At 36.8% G+C, this 14672-nt stretch overlaps 1 protein-coding gene across 1 annotated transcript; it reads left to right on the forward strand.

Moving 5' to 3' along the window:
• Positions 1-6247: 6247 nt before the first annotated feature.
• LOC148035375 (uncharacterized) lies at positions 6248-7409 on the forward strand. Its single transcript, XM_087680808.1, has 5 exons — positions 6248-6287; positions 6561-6631; positions 6687-6905; positions 7000-7089; positions 7188-7409. Exons 1-5 carry the CDS (start codon positions 6248-6250, stop codon positions 7407-7409), a joined length of 642 nt encoding a protein of 213 aa, XP_087536934.1.
• Positions 7410-14672: the final 7263 nt, after the last annotated feature.

Here is a 14672-nt window from a genome sequence, read left to right on the forward strand (position 1 = left end):
ATACCAAGCATGAGAGGCTTGCTTCAATCCATATAATGCACGATGAAGCTGACATACAAGATGCTCCTTTCCTGCAATCATAAAACCTTCAGGTTGCTCCATATAGATTTCTTCTTCAAGATCTCCATTGAGAAAAGCCGTTTTAACATCCATTTGGTGAATTTCTAGATCAAATAGTGTTACAAAAGCCAAAATCATACGAATAGTTGTGGAGCGCACAACGGGAGAAAATGTTTCTTGATAATCTACTCCTGCAATCTGTGAGTAACCTTTTGCAACAAGTCGTGCTTTGAACTTATCAAACGAGCCATCAGCTTTGGTCTTGGTTTTATAAACCCATTTACATTTGATAGGAACACGATTTGGGGGGAGTTCAGTAAGAATCCATGTACCTTTGGAGATTAAAGAATCGTACTCAGCTTGCATAGCTTCTTGCCATTGATCCCTTTGAGACGAATTGATAGCTTTCATATACGATATTGGATCCTCTTGGATAGACATAGCATCATCAAAGACATCATATTCAATAGAATAGAATCCATGCTCTATCTCAATAGGAAGATCCACATAGATCTCCAAATTTTCATCAATCTTCTTTGGAGGTGAAGGAGGTTTATGATCATCAGAATTAGTAGAATCACAAAGCAAGTAAGGAAATGCACTAAGCAAAGATTGTGTATCATCTGAAACATCTGACGACCATGTGCCACCCATAGTCTTCTCATCAAATATAGCATCACGACTAATGATAACCTTTTGAGAAGAAGGATCATAAAATTTGTAACCTTTGGAATGATCTGAATAACCAAGAAAAATAACCTTCAAACCTGGAGGATCCAATGAGTGTCCTTGGGCACATGAATATAAGCAATGCAGCCAAATGTGCGAAAGTGAGAGACTGAAGGTGTCTTCCCTGTCCGAATTGTTATAGGAATTTTACCAGCAGGTGCAGTAGTTGGAAGATGATTTTGAATAAAAACAGCTGTTAGAAGTGCTTCAGTCCAACACTTTGGAGACAAACCAGAGTGTAAAAGCATGCAACGTACAGCATTAAGAATCGTGCGATTTTTGCGCTCAGCAACACCATTTTGCTTAGGAGAATAAGGAACTGTAAACTCATGATGAATACCTTGATCCTTACAGAAGTCATCAAATAGATTGGATACATATTCACCACGGTTGTCACTGCGAAGCGTCTTTATAGAGAATCCAGTTTGAAGCTCCACACTTATCTTGTATTGTTTAAATATAGATAAAGCCTCAGACTTATGTCGAAGAAGATAGACATGTGTGTACCATGAGAAATCATCAATGAAAGTTATAAAATATCGATATTGAGACTTTGAGGCACGAAAAGGACCGCAAATATCGGTATGAACCAAATCCAAGAAAGCATAGGAATGTGATGAAGTAGAAGTGTGGAAAGGCGAACGATGGTGTTTTCCAAGTGCACAGTACTCACATATTCCCATACGTGGATGAGATTTAAGATCCATACCTTGCACAAGACCATGACGATAAAGATCAAGAATTTTGGCAAAATCGGAGTGTGCAAATCGTTGATGCCATAATTTGCAATCTGCATCTCCAGGGGCAGTAACAACATTTGCAACTATATCATTCAATGATAGCTCAAATAGATTACCATGTCGAGGAGCCACTGCTATAGTATGCCCGTCTTTCTCTATACGACACTGATTATGATCAAAGCCAACAAACAAACCAAGATCAACTAGACGAGCAACAGAAAGAAATTTCTTTGCAAATCTGGAACATGAAGAACTCCTCTTAATATTCTAGTGGATGAAACAGTCCCCAGATATAAATCACCCACTCCTTTGACTTGACAAGTCGTATCATCCGCAAGGTAAACAAACTTCTTGACATGAAGAGAATGATAATTGTGAAGCCACTGCGATTGGTATGTCATGTTTCCAGTGGCACCTGAATCAACGATGAATAGAGAACCATCATGAACATGAAGTACCTTTTCTGGAGAGATATCATAATGGACGAAATTGAGTTCCTGATGAGTATGATCATCATCAGTTGTAGTTTGTTGAACAATATAAGCTCGAGAACGTTCTTCATCATATCGGCGTTTATAACAACGATGAGATGGATGATCTGTATGTGCACAATAATCACAAGGAGGAAAACTTTTGGACGAGCGAGGTTGCTTTGTAGTAACTCCATGCTCCTCATCATATTGACGTGCCCAGCAATCAGAAGCCACATGACCTTTCTTATCACAATAGGAACAATGTTTGTTAGGATAAGCAAGATGAGAAGATTTACTACCTGGATTAGGGCGTCCACCCTGCTGAAAACGTGAAGCAGGACGCTTGCGAGCAACAAAAGCAGCATCAAAATCCCTTTGTTCTCGAGTGACCAAAACAGCATCAGATTTTTCCAAATGATGCTCATGACATTGAGAATATTCAATAAGAGATATACATGCTTTATCAAAGTGGATATCATCCTTGTTAGACAAAAAAGTGATGATATTGTCATATAAAGGATCTTTGATGGTATGAAGAAGTTGAGCAACAATCTGATTTTTAGCAACAGGAGCGTCGGCAGCACCAAGCTGATTGATAATGTCTTTAAGAGCCTCGATATGAGAGTGCATTTTGGAGATATAAAATTTCGGTGACCGATTTCTTCTCAAACATTGAGATAAGATACTCCCAAATCGCATGAGAGGTTTCCAGATGAAAGACATCCAACATAAGTGAGTCAGGAAGTGCAGACAATATATAACGACAAGCTGCTTTGTCACGACGAATCCAATCAGTATGATCAATTTTCCATTGTTCAAATAATGGACCATCAGTAATCACAGAATTGTTATTCATCACATCAATAGGTTGAACTGGGCAAGACAGGTCGCCCAAAACAATATAAAATAATTCGTCACCTTCAAGAATTAGCATCATCTTTGCTTTCCACCCAGGAAAGCCTTGTCCTTGGAAGAAGGGAACCGAACGTTGGCCAGACGGATATCCGTTAACAATTACGCAATTGGCCATGCCTGTATGTCAAGAGAAAACAAATAAGATGAGATCGTAGAATCTGCAAACCATGATCAAGACGAGCGTATTTGAGACGCATGACAATCAAAATAGGGATATGCACGTAAGAACGAGGAAAAGTATTGAGTGACTAAAAAGAAAGCCCGAAATAGAGAGGCGTAACGTGCAAGACGAGATGACGCATATAAGAAAAGTGCTATTTCGGTCGAGCAAAGAACGTGAACGATAATAAAACATCGCTAAAAATAGCAAGATGTTTGCTTGTCGTAATCAACATCATTAACGAAGACAAGCGATTAATTAACTGTAATTGGGGATTAACGAACTGTAATTAGAAATACAATTTTAAATAAAGAATCGCAAATTCGAGTAGAATTGCTGTCTTGAATCTTGAACTATCATAACTTTTGATCCAGAACTCCGATTGACAAGCGGTTTTGACAAGATTTGGTTTTAAAGACAAAATTAACTAATACTTCTAATTTGAACAAGTTCATGTATCAAATCATCACTTGTGCAAAGAATTAAATCAAGTATAAACAATGAAACAACTTATCTTCCTTATTGTTGCTACGCATCCATAGCTCTGATACCATGTTGAGAGAGAGAGAGAGTATGAGAGAGATACACAAGACATGCTCCCAAAGAATGATTCATATTGATGTGGAGTTAGTATATATAGGTGAGACCCAAGTCAAGTGAGAGATGATATATATAGCTGTAACATTTCTAACACCGAGTTGTCTAGACCACATAACATGAAGACTTCAATGTTTAGAGAGGGCAGGGATATTAATTGAGTGAAGGTCTTACAAGCAAATGTGGAGAAAAATTTCACTAATTTTTGTGATTGGGTATTCGATTCACTACTACTGAAACTCATGTTCCTTGATAATGATATATTTGTTAGAGTTGAACTAGCTAGCGGTTTAAGAGCACTCTAATTGAAATCACAAAAGGAATTAGGTGGTTCTTATATAATACTAGTGCAATATCTCTTTTGATAAGTGCTACAACATCACCTTGACAAGAATCTATGCAAGAAAATACTTTGTCCTTTCACCTTGCAAAGCTTCTGCATATCCTTTCATAGGTGTTAGCCATTTGTCTCCCTCTTTCCTGTCTTTCTCTCTCTAGTTATAATCTTTCTCTCTTCTTCTCAAGTTTCTCTCTCTCCTCTACACTCCCCTTTCTCTTTTCTCTATAGTTTTTTCTCTCCGAGTCAATCTGCTTCATTACCTTTTTGTAATTTATGCAAGATTCTTCTTGACATAAGCTATTTCTTAAATAATTTATTTTCAATAGCTTGTCATATACAAGAGCTCATAATTAGTTAATATCTCAAAGGTGGTTTAGTATGTAAAATTGATGTCTTTTCAATTAGAATACTAACATAAGGTACTATGAATTGTGCAAAAATCATTTAGAGCTATAACTATTGGAAATTAAGTGTTCATATTTTTCATACTGAGTACAATACCTCACATTTAACAAGCACTCGCTATAAAAAGGTATAATTTATACAAAGAAAACATAAATTATCATACAATAATTATGTAATTTATGTAAGTACCATTGCAGATTTTTTAAAGCACATCCAGGTTTATGTAATGGGTGACACTTTTAAGCACATGCATTAGCAAGTATTTCAACAACTAAGAACCGATGGAAATCTCTGCTAATATGGGTTTTTGAAAGTAGGGATTTCTTTGAAGATGTATGAAAGAAAATAAATATTTAGAAGCCATTTACTTAACTATTTTCCTTCTCAATTACTTGAGCGATTCAATGGCTTTTTTCTTCCATAGTTTAAGTCATTATCTAGCTTTTAGGATTTCGATGATCAACACTTCTTAAATTTCTCAACCCATTGAAGTGTCCTCTTTTGTGAAGGTACTCACTATATCTAAACCCTAGTTATCACATGCGTTCAAGGCCTAATTAGAAAACCCCTCACATGCAAATTTATCGAATAAAGACATTCAATTTGTCAATATCCCCATTAAATAATACCCTTCTGTATATATAAAAGATCTAAGAAAGGTTATTTAAAAATTTCCAAGTGGTAGACTTACATAATTATGAGTGAACCTCGTGAGTGTTTGATTAATTTTCTAAGGATTGAAATGTATGTAATAGTATGTACGTTGTACATTTCTTTTAATAACCTAAGGTTCACACATTCACATCAGTTACACCAACCTCCTAGTTCCCATTAAATGCATTAATCAAATCAACTATTTTGAGATTGAGCTCAAACCTTGATCCCATATTGCAAAACATCTCAATGCTAAGTAGGAAACTTCTCTAATTGACACAAGCATGATACTTGCTTTTGGCTTATCCCTTAGGTTTATAGGAATCATAAACTTGAATGAGCTCATGATGGAGTGTGTCATGTGTTGATGGTAACATCAAACAATCCATGCAAACCTAAGATGAGAAGAATAGGCAATGTTGATTTGAAATGAATAAGGCATATCCATGCAGTACATAGCATGGTGACTAAATGCCCCTTCTGTTTAATTGCTTCTTGATGATTAATGAATATGGTGATTGTTTGTAATATAGTTTCATAAGAAAACCTTATCCTATTAATCAAAGAGCATTCAAATGGAAGTAGAGGGTCTGTGTGTGGGGTGTGCATGTGCATGTGCATGTGTGCCTCTTACACAATGCAAGTTCATTTTATACAGTCCACTACAAATTTCACTAGCTATAGGTTGAATGTACAAGATATAGACCATAAGCTTGAATTCCCTTAATCTCGTCTATAGAGAGTTTTCGGAGTATTTAGGTAATTCTCTATACCCGCAATTCCCTACATTGGCAAATGCGGAATGTAATTCCCTAGTCTTATGCAAGAGTACATATATAGACATGTAGGAGATATTGAAAAATTCCCTAGAATTATAGATCCACAATGCCATTCCCTAGTTGTAGGTCTAGATGGATAGGAAATGTTAGTACATTCTCATTACGAGTCCCCATTATTGCAAATGGGGAATGCAATCCCCTAATTACATGTGGAGACACGACATGAACATGTGGGAAATGTTGAAATCTTCCATGTAGGAAACAATAAGAAGCTCCCTCTTCCACACTCTTGCTAGCATCTTTTCCCTTGGATTGTTAAGAGCGAGTCTAACCCATAACACCGCGTCAGCTGTCTGGTTGTAAAACTCTCAATCGGCGACGATGGCGGCAGCCGAATGCCCAGCATCATCCGCCAAGCATTGAACCTGGCGTGTTGTAAGTGTTTGAGAGTGGCATCCTACTCGTACATAAGCTGCGCCCCGCTCAGCCACATTATTGTACGAGCGAGCCCGCCTTCCCTCTTATAATCGATATACACGCACACATAGAACTAAGCCACCTTGTACGTGTGTGATATACCCCTCCTGGCTGGGTTGCAGAAACATCGGCCGGTGCACGAAGCGGTAATCTTGGTCCCCGATCACGGTCTGCGCGGGCCCGCGTAGGAAATCTATGAAGAAACAAGCTTCACATCATTACAATTACCAGTCAGTATCATCGGTGGCGGCCGCGTCGATGCGCCTCCAGTGCCCCCTCTGTCTGATCCTAATAGCATTCATGTCCGTCGTCATCAGTTATGGCAACATTATTGAGGGAGCAGAGGCCACATTGTAGCTGTCCGTGTACACGACTCCTGACGGTGGCTATCCAGAGAACCCGTCATGGATATCGCTCTTGGCGTCGGCCCTGCTGGGTCAAGGCACGCCCGGCCTATTCTGGGGTGCTGTCCCGGCAAATGCGGTAGAGTCAACTTGTCAGATGATCGAGGCTGGATATCTCACCATCCCGGCTACTGTCACTGCTTACGGTGTGACCCGTGATTGGAACTTGCAGGTATGTGGATTGTGCGTGCGGTTCACTCTCAATTTACTGTTTCTATATCTTCGTTTCCTTTCATACTCACTTCTGTACCATGTATGTGTACTAGATCCAAGCCACAGGGGGCTGCGATGCATCATCAAACTCCCCTACTGGTTTAGAGATTGCCTTCATCGATGATACAGGAGTCACCAATGTTGTAGGTGGCTGCTTGTTTTGAGTATGTACTATTGTACACGTGCTTATGTTATGTAGCTATGCTGACATAGTTATTTTCTCTATGTATTGGGCTCTTAGATCATATGTGACGACAATGCTTCGACTGTGGGGTGCAGTCTTTATAATACGGGAGATGATGTTAATTCCTTGTATAAAGAAGGGACCTCAACAAGTACCCTCACAACTGATCCATCAATGATGGTCACATCCTCTTCCACCACATCAACCATCATCGAAGTTTATGTGTGGATCAATGATGGTCGCATCCTCTTCCACCACATCAACCATCATCGAAGTTGATGTTTCCAACTTTCCTGTTGAATATGAGCCTCTCACTCTTGCATCTTCAAATAATGGACGACGTCTCATGGACGTCTCACCCATTTGTGTTGGCCAAGGTTATCTTCCTGTAGCTACGGTCTATTATTCACTAATATTTAAGAAAGAGACCATTCTCTTTCATGATTGGTTAAAATTATCAAAGTGTTGGTCCTTCCACACAGTATAGACATTAATGGATCATCATTCGATAGCCTTTCTTCATGCACTCATGTATGTGCATGTCAAGCCTACACACATATATGTATATATGGGTATCGCATTGTTATCATCTTATCACTAATATTAGTTTCTCACACATATATGTACGTCAAACCTAAACACATATATGTATGTATGGTTCTCACATTTTTATCATCTTATGACTAATATTCCTTTCTCAGCTATGTTGATTGTGCATGACTCGACATGTTTGTGATCTAATGCTCATTTACTTGTCTTTGAGGTATTATATACTCCAACGTTACCATAAATCACATATCTAACTAGAGCTCCCAATCAATTCTAGGTGCTACTAGTGGTAGCATATTTGGAGTAGCTGGTGCACTATTGACATGTCTTGTAGAGGATCCAATACTTGGGCCTTTTTGTACAGTAGCTGTGGTGGGAGTTACCACTCTTGCAGGTGTGGGAGCTAGATGTGCCTCTGATGCAATTGGAAGCTGTATTAAAGGTGACATCATTCATCCATGACCCTTTGCTTAGTCCCGTGCACGCATCTTTATGACTTGACGTTATCTATTTCTGAATTTGATGCACCTCATTTCGAGATTTGAGAAAGATATAGTAATGTTGTAGCCAATGAAAACACAATAAGAGCTACGAGCATCCATAATTAATTGAATGGGTTTATGGTGTAGGAACCTCCATGGTAATGATAGAGGTTGAATATCGCAAAAAGATATGTGACATTGACATTGGAGAAAAGGTTTTAGAACATTTTTCTATTTACACTTGAAATGGTTGCACTATCCTAACAATTAATTTATGTTTTTCATTTTTTTAAATATTATCTAGCTACTCCCATTTTACTACTTCATCATGCACAACTTATTCTTTTTTACCTTCTATTCATTCTACTATGGCCAAAGGACTCTATAATCCATTCACATTGGAGGGAACAATCCTCATTGATGATGTTGTGATCTCAGTTCATAATGAATGGTTTCTTGATAGCCTTTTTCCTGCACTCAAAATTACACATTGGCTTCCATCGACTTATCAGATAAATAAACATGCATGTTGTTCTCATTTCTTAGCATACATAAAATATTTGACTCTTCATTATAAAGTGTTTCCAAACTCTTACATGTGGTTACTAGTTTCTTCCTAGAATGTGTCTCACACAAGTTTCACGATTGCAAACCTTGCTTGTTATACCACGTCTCTTGTATCAAATTTTGGAAAAGGATGCTTATAGTAGACTCTACCATTTCCTTGATGCAAGTATTTGCATACCCAGGTTTGGGAGCAACTATGGAGGTGGCATTTTTTTAATAGCTTTTGTTCTTGTTACTTTAGGAACATTTAATATAATTAATACCTCCATGTTCTCAATCCTAGAAAAGGAGAATCCTTATTCAAGAGTTTAGGAACAAAATTCCACACAACAATACAAGATCTTATTTTATCTATTTTATTAATTTAATCTTGATCAAAAACTCTCTCTTTTTATCGTAAAATCAAAATCTCTCTCTCTCTCCCCTAATGTATGTGTGTGTGTCTCAGAAGGAAGTCACTTGTTCATGTGAGGACTTTGAAAGCTTCACATGAAAAATATGCCACCAAATAATTTTTTTCTAACATAGGATATTATACTCAATTAGAATAATTCGATGCAATAAAATTACTTTACCATAATAATGTATAATAGGTCCAAATACAAAATAAAGAATAAGCATTTGTGCATTACATTCATCCACAATATGCATACACATTATGCTAGATGATGCTATCAAATATCTAGGTGGTTCATCTACATGTGGATTGCCTGTTATTTCTTATCCTTTTATAGCATGCTAAGTCAAGGTGATTACAACTAATCTTGTTATTTCATATTGGATGTGATTATTTTCATTGAGAAAAAAAAACATCAAAATTAAGATGATAAGTTAGGAGTGGCGTACTTCCTTTTCAAAGTTGTATTCTTGCCTCCTAGCATGTTGTAAAGATCTCATAGAAACGTGGGATTCTAAGCTTCCCATTGGAGAGTTTAATGAGGCTTTAGAAAATGACAGTGTCTTTTACTATGCCTTGGTCTAAGAAGGGTGGTAACATAAATCTAGTAGTCACAAAGTCTTGCTTATTGAAAAGAAAACATTGGTCAAATTAGCACTATTGTTTTCTCTAATTAATATGCTTGATAAGCTACTATCCATTTAAAGATTCACTATCAAACCACATTGGCACATGGGAAACTCTCAAAGAAATAATTAAATATTAAATTTCTGCCATTATCAGTGGTTTTAAATATTCATCATTTTGTGACTTTTAGATATATTTTATTTCACTCAAACAAACCACTTTAATAGATACACAAGACTCACATCATTATATAACAATGACATTAGTTAAAACAAGACTATAATAGCTTATGATGTCTCAAGTCATAGAGATATAATATTGATGGCCTAGAAATAGATGTGGATAACAATAATATTGAAAAAGATAAATCTACATAGAGATACAAGAATTGGCTTAGATTTTCTACACTATCAATCAATTTGTGCAAGTGTGGGAAGATATGGGATTCACACAATTTGAATTAGTATCAAATTTGTACTTACAAAATAATGCAACAAGACTCTAATGGGTTTGTGTGGATTTGATTGCATCATTGTTACATTTTGAGACCACTACCAATTCGTTGTCTTCTCTATCTAGCATGAAGCAAAAGGTTTGAGACTGTCTATCATCATTAACCAATGATCTTCTAGCCTTGATTAGTTGAAGAATTTAATGAAACTAAGCCTATCTGTGGCTTTAAGGGACCAATTTTTCCAACCAAATAGACGTTTTTGAAGAGCAATACCTTCTTATCATACAAGTTGATCACCATCTCTTGCTTTCCATATAATGTATATCATTAATCAAAGTAATGTTGAGATGTAGAGAGAGAAGATATGTAGAGATGCGATGGGGAGAGAAGAGACACACCATAAAAAACTTCTTCATAAAAAGAAGAAGAAAACTATTGGATAGACGTAGTAACTGAAAGTTCAATTGAGCTCTGAATATCCTTGCACAAAAAAAGAATGGCATCTCCTGTTACAAGGCCTTGCATAGAAGGAATAGGAATGTCCAGCATACCATTCCTATGAGCTTTAAAAAGGTTTGAAATTTTAAGAAAGGCATGTAGTGTGTTGCAAGATTGAGCATGAATTGTAACTCGAATTGAAGGAGTAGGAACTGCCACTAATGCAACAGCTCATTTCAAGCACTTTCTCAGAATGACTAGAGGTGAGGGAGAATCATCATCATCAATGATTACATCATCATCTTCATGAGGAGGACGAAGAACCTCTAGAAGATGAACTAGAGGTAAAGGTACTTCCTTTGCCAGGGGCAGCATGCATCAAGGATACATAACTGTACGATCCAAATCTGACATTAGTCACATTTCCTGTACTAGCTCTAATGTAATGTTGATCCATCTTTGCTAAGAGATAGGTACTCCAATCAATGGTAATACCTTTCAGACCATAAAAGAAGCTGTGGACAACTCCTTGGAGAGGTAATGAGACTAGGTTTTGGCAGCCATAAACCTATCTGGAAGAAATTGGCACAACTGCTTCCATAGCAAGTTGGAAATCATAGAGATGCTGACCCCTAACATGGTAATAACCTTCTTTGGATCCAAAACATCCAGAGGCTACTTCTATAATAGCTCAAAAATATCCTTGTTGAAGAACAATTGAGAGCAGATACTAGGGAAGGACTCTCCACAATATGCCAAAGAAAGAGCCTTCCCCAAACTCTTAGGTATCATAAGAATAGTTATACCATAAACAAGACTAGACCTCTTACTGTAAGAGGTTAAAAATTGATCATAATTGTCAGGATCATGTGGAACTAGCCGTAAGGAAATACTCACAAACTTAGATAATCATGCTTTAGAAAGAAGATCTGAATCTAGCAACAAGGAATAATCATGCAATACCAAAGACACATACTGGATCGGGGGAGGGGTTTGAGGCACCATTAAGATGGTTTACACACATAGATAGTCACAGTGAATGCCTACAAAACAACATGATAGGAACATATATGATATCAATCATAATAAACCCATATGACTCGACCGATCGACTAACCACCCTCAGTAGTCCACATCCTAGGAAGAATCAGGCATGACCTCCACATACATGCGATCGAAAGCTTCGTGCTTCATGCGATGTAGATAATCACACACCATGAAACCCCATATCAGGCAGAAAAGAAAAAGAAAAATACATACCATACTAACATAATCACATAAGAACTGATCATACTAACATGACACTCAAACTCTTTAACCATCATCACGACAAGAGGGACTAGATAAGACTCCACTGTTTCCATCCCCACAAAGCACACTCATACTAATTAAGAAAAGTGGCAGGTCATCAAAATTATTTTAAACAGATTATGAAGGAACAAAGCATGATAATGAGTAGCAACTTAAGCATATAGTCTGAGATATCCATTCTAGTGGGAGAAAAGTGTGACTTGAAAATGCACTATACCCTTGAAAAAATCAAAGATCTAGCTCTTCTATAAAGCTTCCACAAAAATCTAGTGTGAGGATCATAACAGGGAACCATATGCCCTTGGAAGGCCTTTTAGATGCAACCTGCAACTTGGTCATTACTCCTCTAATCAACTAGCCATCAAACTATCAACTTCAACGTCAACACAAAGATGAGCATAATGAAAGAGAAATTGTAGCCTACCTTGGTGTAAAGTTTCATTGCATATGTTAATTCATCAAGCATGATCCATGACAACACTAGCTGTGCATGCATGATATTTCCACATATATGCATTTTAACCGATACTTACCTTGTGATGAAAGCCCAACTAGAGAGTTTGATTGTGAGCCCTTAATAGTAGATAAATGTCTATTCTTCCATCCAAACCCACATGAAGCTCATGAGGCTCTTTATTGCTAAATCAACATGTTACAAAAAAAGAACTTGATTATTAGTACTAAAAAAAGGACCAATATCACCATTTAAAGCATGATATGACGTATATAAGAGGATTAATCATTAGCAACCTGAGACACCTACTTGTAGCTAAACTTTTAATATTGTAGACAACAAGCAAGTATTAAATTATGTATTTCTTCCAATGAGATCATAGAAAGAAAATAACAATTTGATTATCAATACTGGACCGAGAGGACCAATATCACCATCTAAAGCATGATATACATAGCTATGATGGATAGAATCTGAGATACACTATTGAGATAAACTAGACCTATTAGGAAAAATACCAAGAACTTTACTTATCATCACAACTATCAATTGAGATGCTCATGCCTTGAGAAGAATATGGAGCATCCCAATCATGATAAACTTGCATCCTCCTCCATACCATTAGCCTTACTGCCAGACCAAGTGAGACTCCTGCTGTAGGTCATTATAATCAGTTTAAACATAGTATGAAGCAATAAGGCATTATAACCAGTAGCAACTTAACCATATAGTCTAAGCTATCCATTCCAATGGGAGAAAAGTGTGACTTGAAAATGCACTATACCCCTCATAAAGTCAAATATCTAGCTCTTCTATAAAGTTTATGGAAAAATATATATCTAATTACATGAGACATGATTTGGGATATTCATTAAATATTTTAAAAAGGGATAAATCATGTCACTTAGTTAACAAATATGTAATCAATTTCCATTCATGATGGCAAGGTAGCCATGAGTCAAATCTTTTAAGCTTCAAGGCCATCTTTCAATATATCTCCAATGAGTACAAGATTTGTTGTGCCTAGGTTTTGTAAAGGTCTATTCTCTCTCTCTCTCTCTCTCTCTCTCTCTCTCTCTCTCTCTCTCTCTCTCTCTCTCTCTCTCTCATATGTAATACACTTTAATCTTTCCATTTCCTTTTTCATAATTCAAATCTCCCACTTTCTATGGCTCCCAAACTTAAATTTCAAACACACATAACTGTGTACTATATCACAATACAATTTTCTACTAAAGGAAAATATTATCATACTATTGTCCTAGAATTTATGATGAAGGATGAAGGTTATAATGGTACAGTGATACCAATATAGTGATCTCTCTATATAGGATCACATTGTCAACTTTTGGGGCCACTATGACAAGTCAAATATTTTCTTTCATTTTTGAGCAAGCTTCTACATGACTTTTGTGTGTTGGTGAAATTAATTCATATCGTGGCAATTCAATATCTTTTCAAAAAATTAGTGATATAATACTTGATGAAGCATTGTCAATGTAAGTGCATAGTTAGTTGTAGGCAATATCCACTACTAATGCCTTCATAGTAAAAGACGGAAAGAAGAAGAAGAACCACTTTTGGGTTTCTAGTAATAAGAAGGGGATCTCACTCAAGATTTTCCTTACAAAAAACCCTACATGTGGAAGATTTAGCCTCAACAACTAATTAAGATGGATGGGTTTGATACCTTTTTGTAGTATGAGCCCCAAATCCCTATTTATGCATGCTTTCCTTTATTAATTTTTAAATTACATTTCATAAGAAATGTAATTGAAAAATGTTACTTATAGATTTTTCAAAATAATCTCTTTTTGTGTATGTGTACCTCGTACCCATGCATGCACCCCTAAGTAGTAGAAAGTATGTCACATGTATGGACAATATAACTCTTAATGGCGAGATTACCTCTTGTTGATAGGAATATTTAGGATCCTCTAACTAACAAAGATGATGAGATCTTGGATGGTGATGGTGACTAAATCTATGATTAACACCTCTAAGAAGTTAACCTCACCTCATGGAATGCTAAAGGCCTATGTTTAGAAAGTCAGAAGGTAGCTTGGAGAAGGTTGTTAAGGGCCAAGAAACCTAATGCATTGGCCATGCAAGGGCTAATGCTTCACTAGTGATTACATCCAAGCACTAGACCTTCCTAGCTATGTGTGTTTTTACTCCTCTTCAGGTAAAGGAAAGGGAGGAGTGATCATATTGAAACAGAAGGAGTTCAGTCCCATGCTAAAATGGGAGGAAGGAGGGGTTG

Source organism: Lygodium microphyllum, chromosome 6, assembly GCF_053477565.2.
Source record: "Lygodium microphyllum isolate KBCC chromosome 6, Lygodium_microphyllum_v1.1.10, whole genome shotgun sequence".
Classification (NCBI taxonomy): domain Eukaryota; kingdom Viridiplantae; phylum Streptophyta; class Polypodiopsida; order Schizaeales; family Lygodiaceae; genus Lygodium; species Lygodium microphyllum.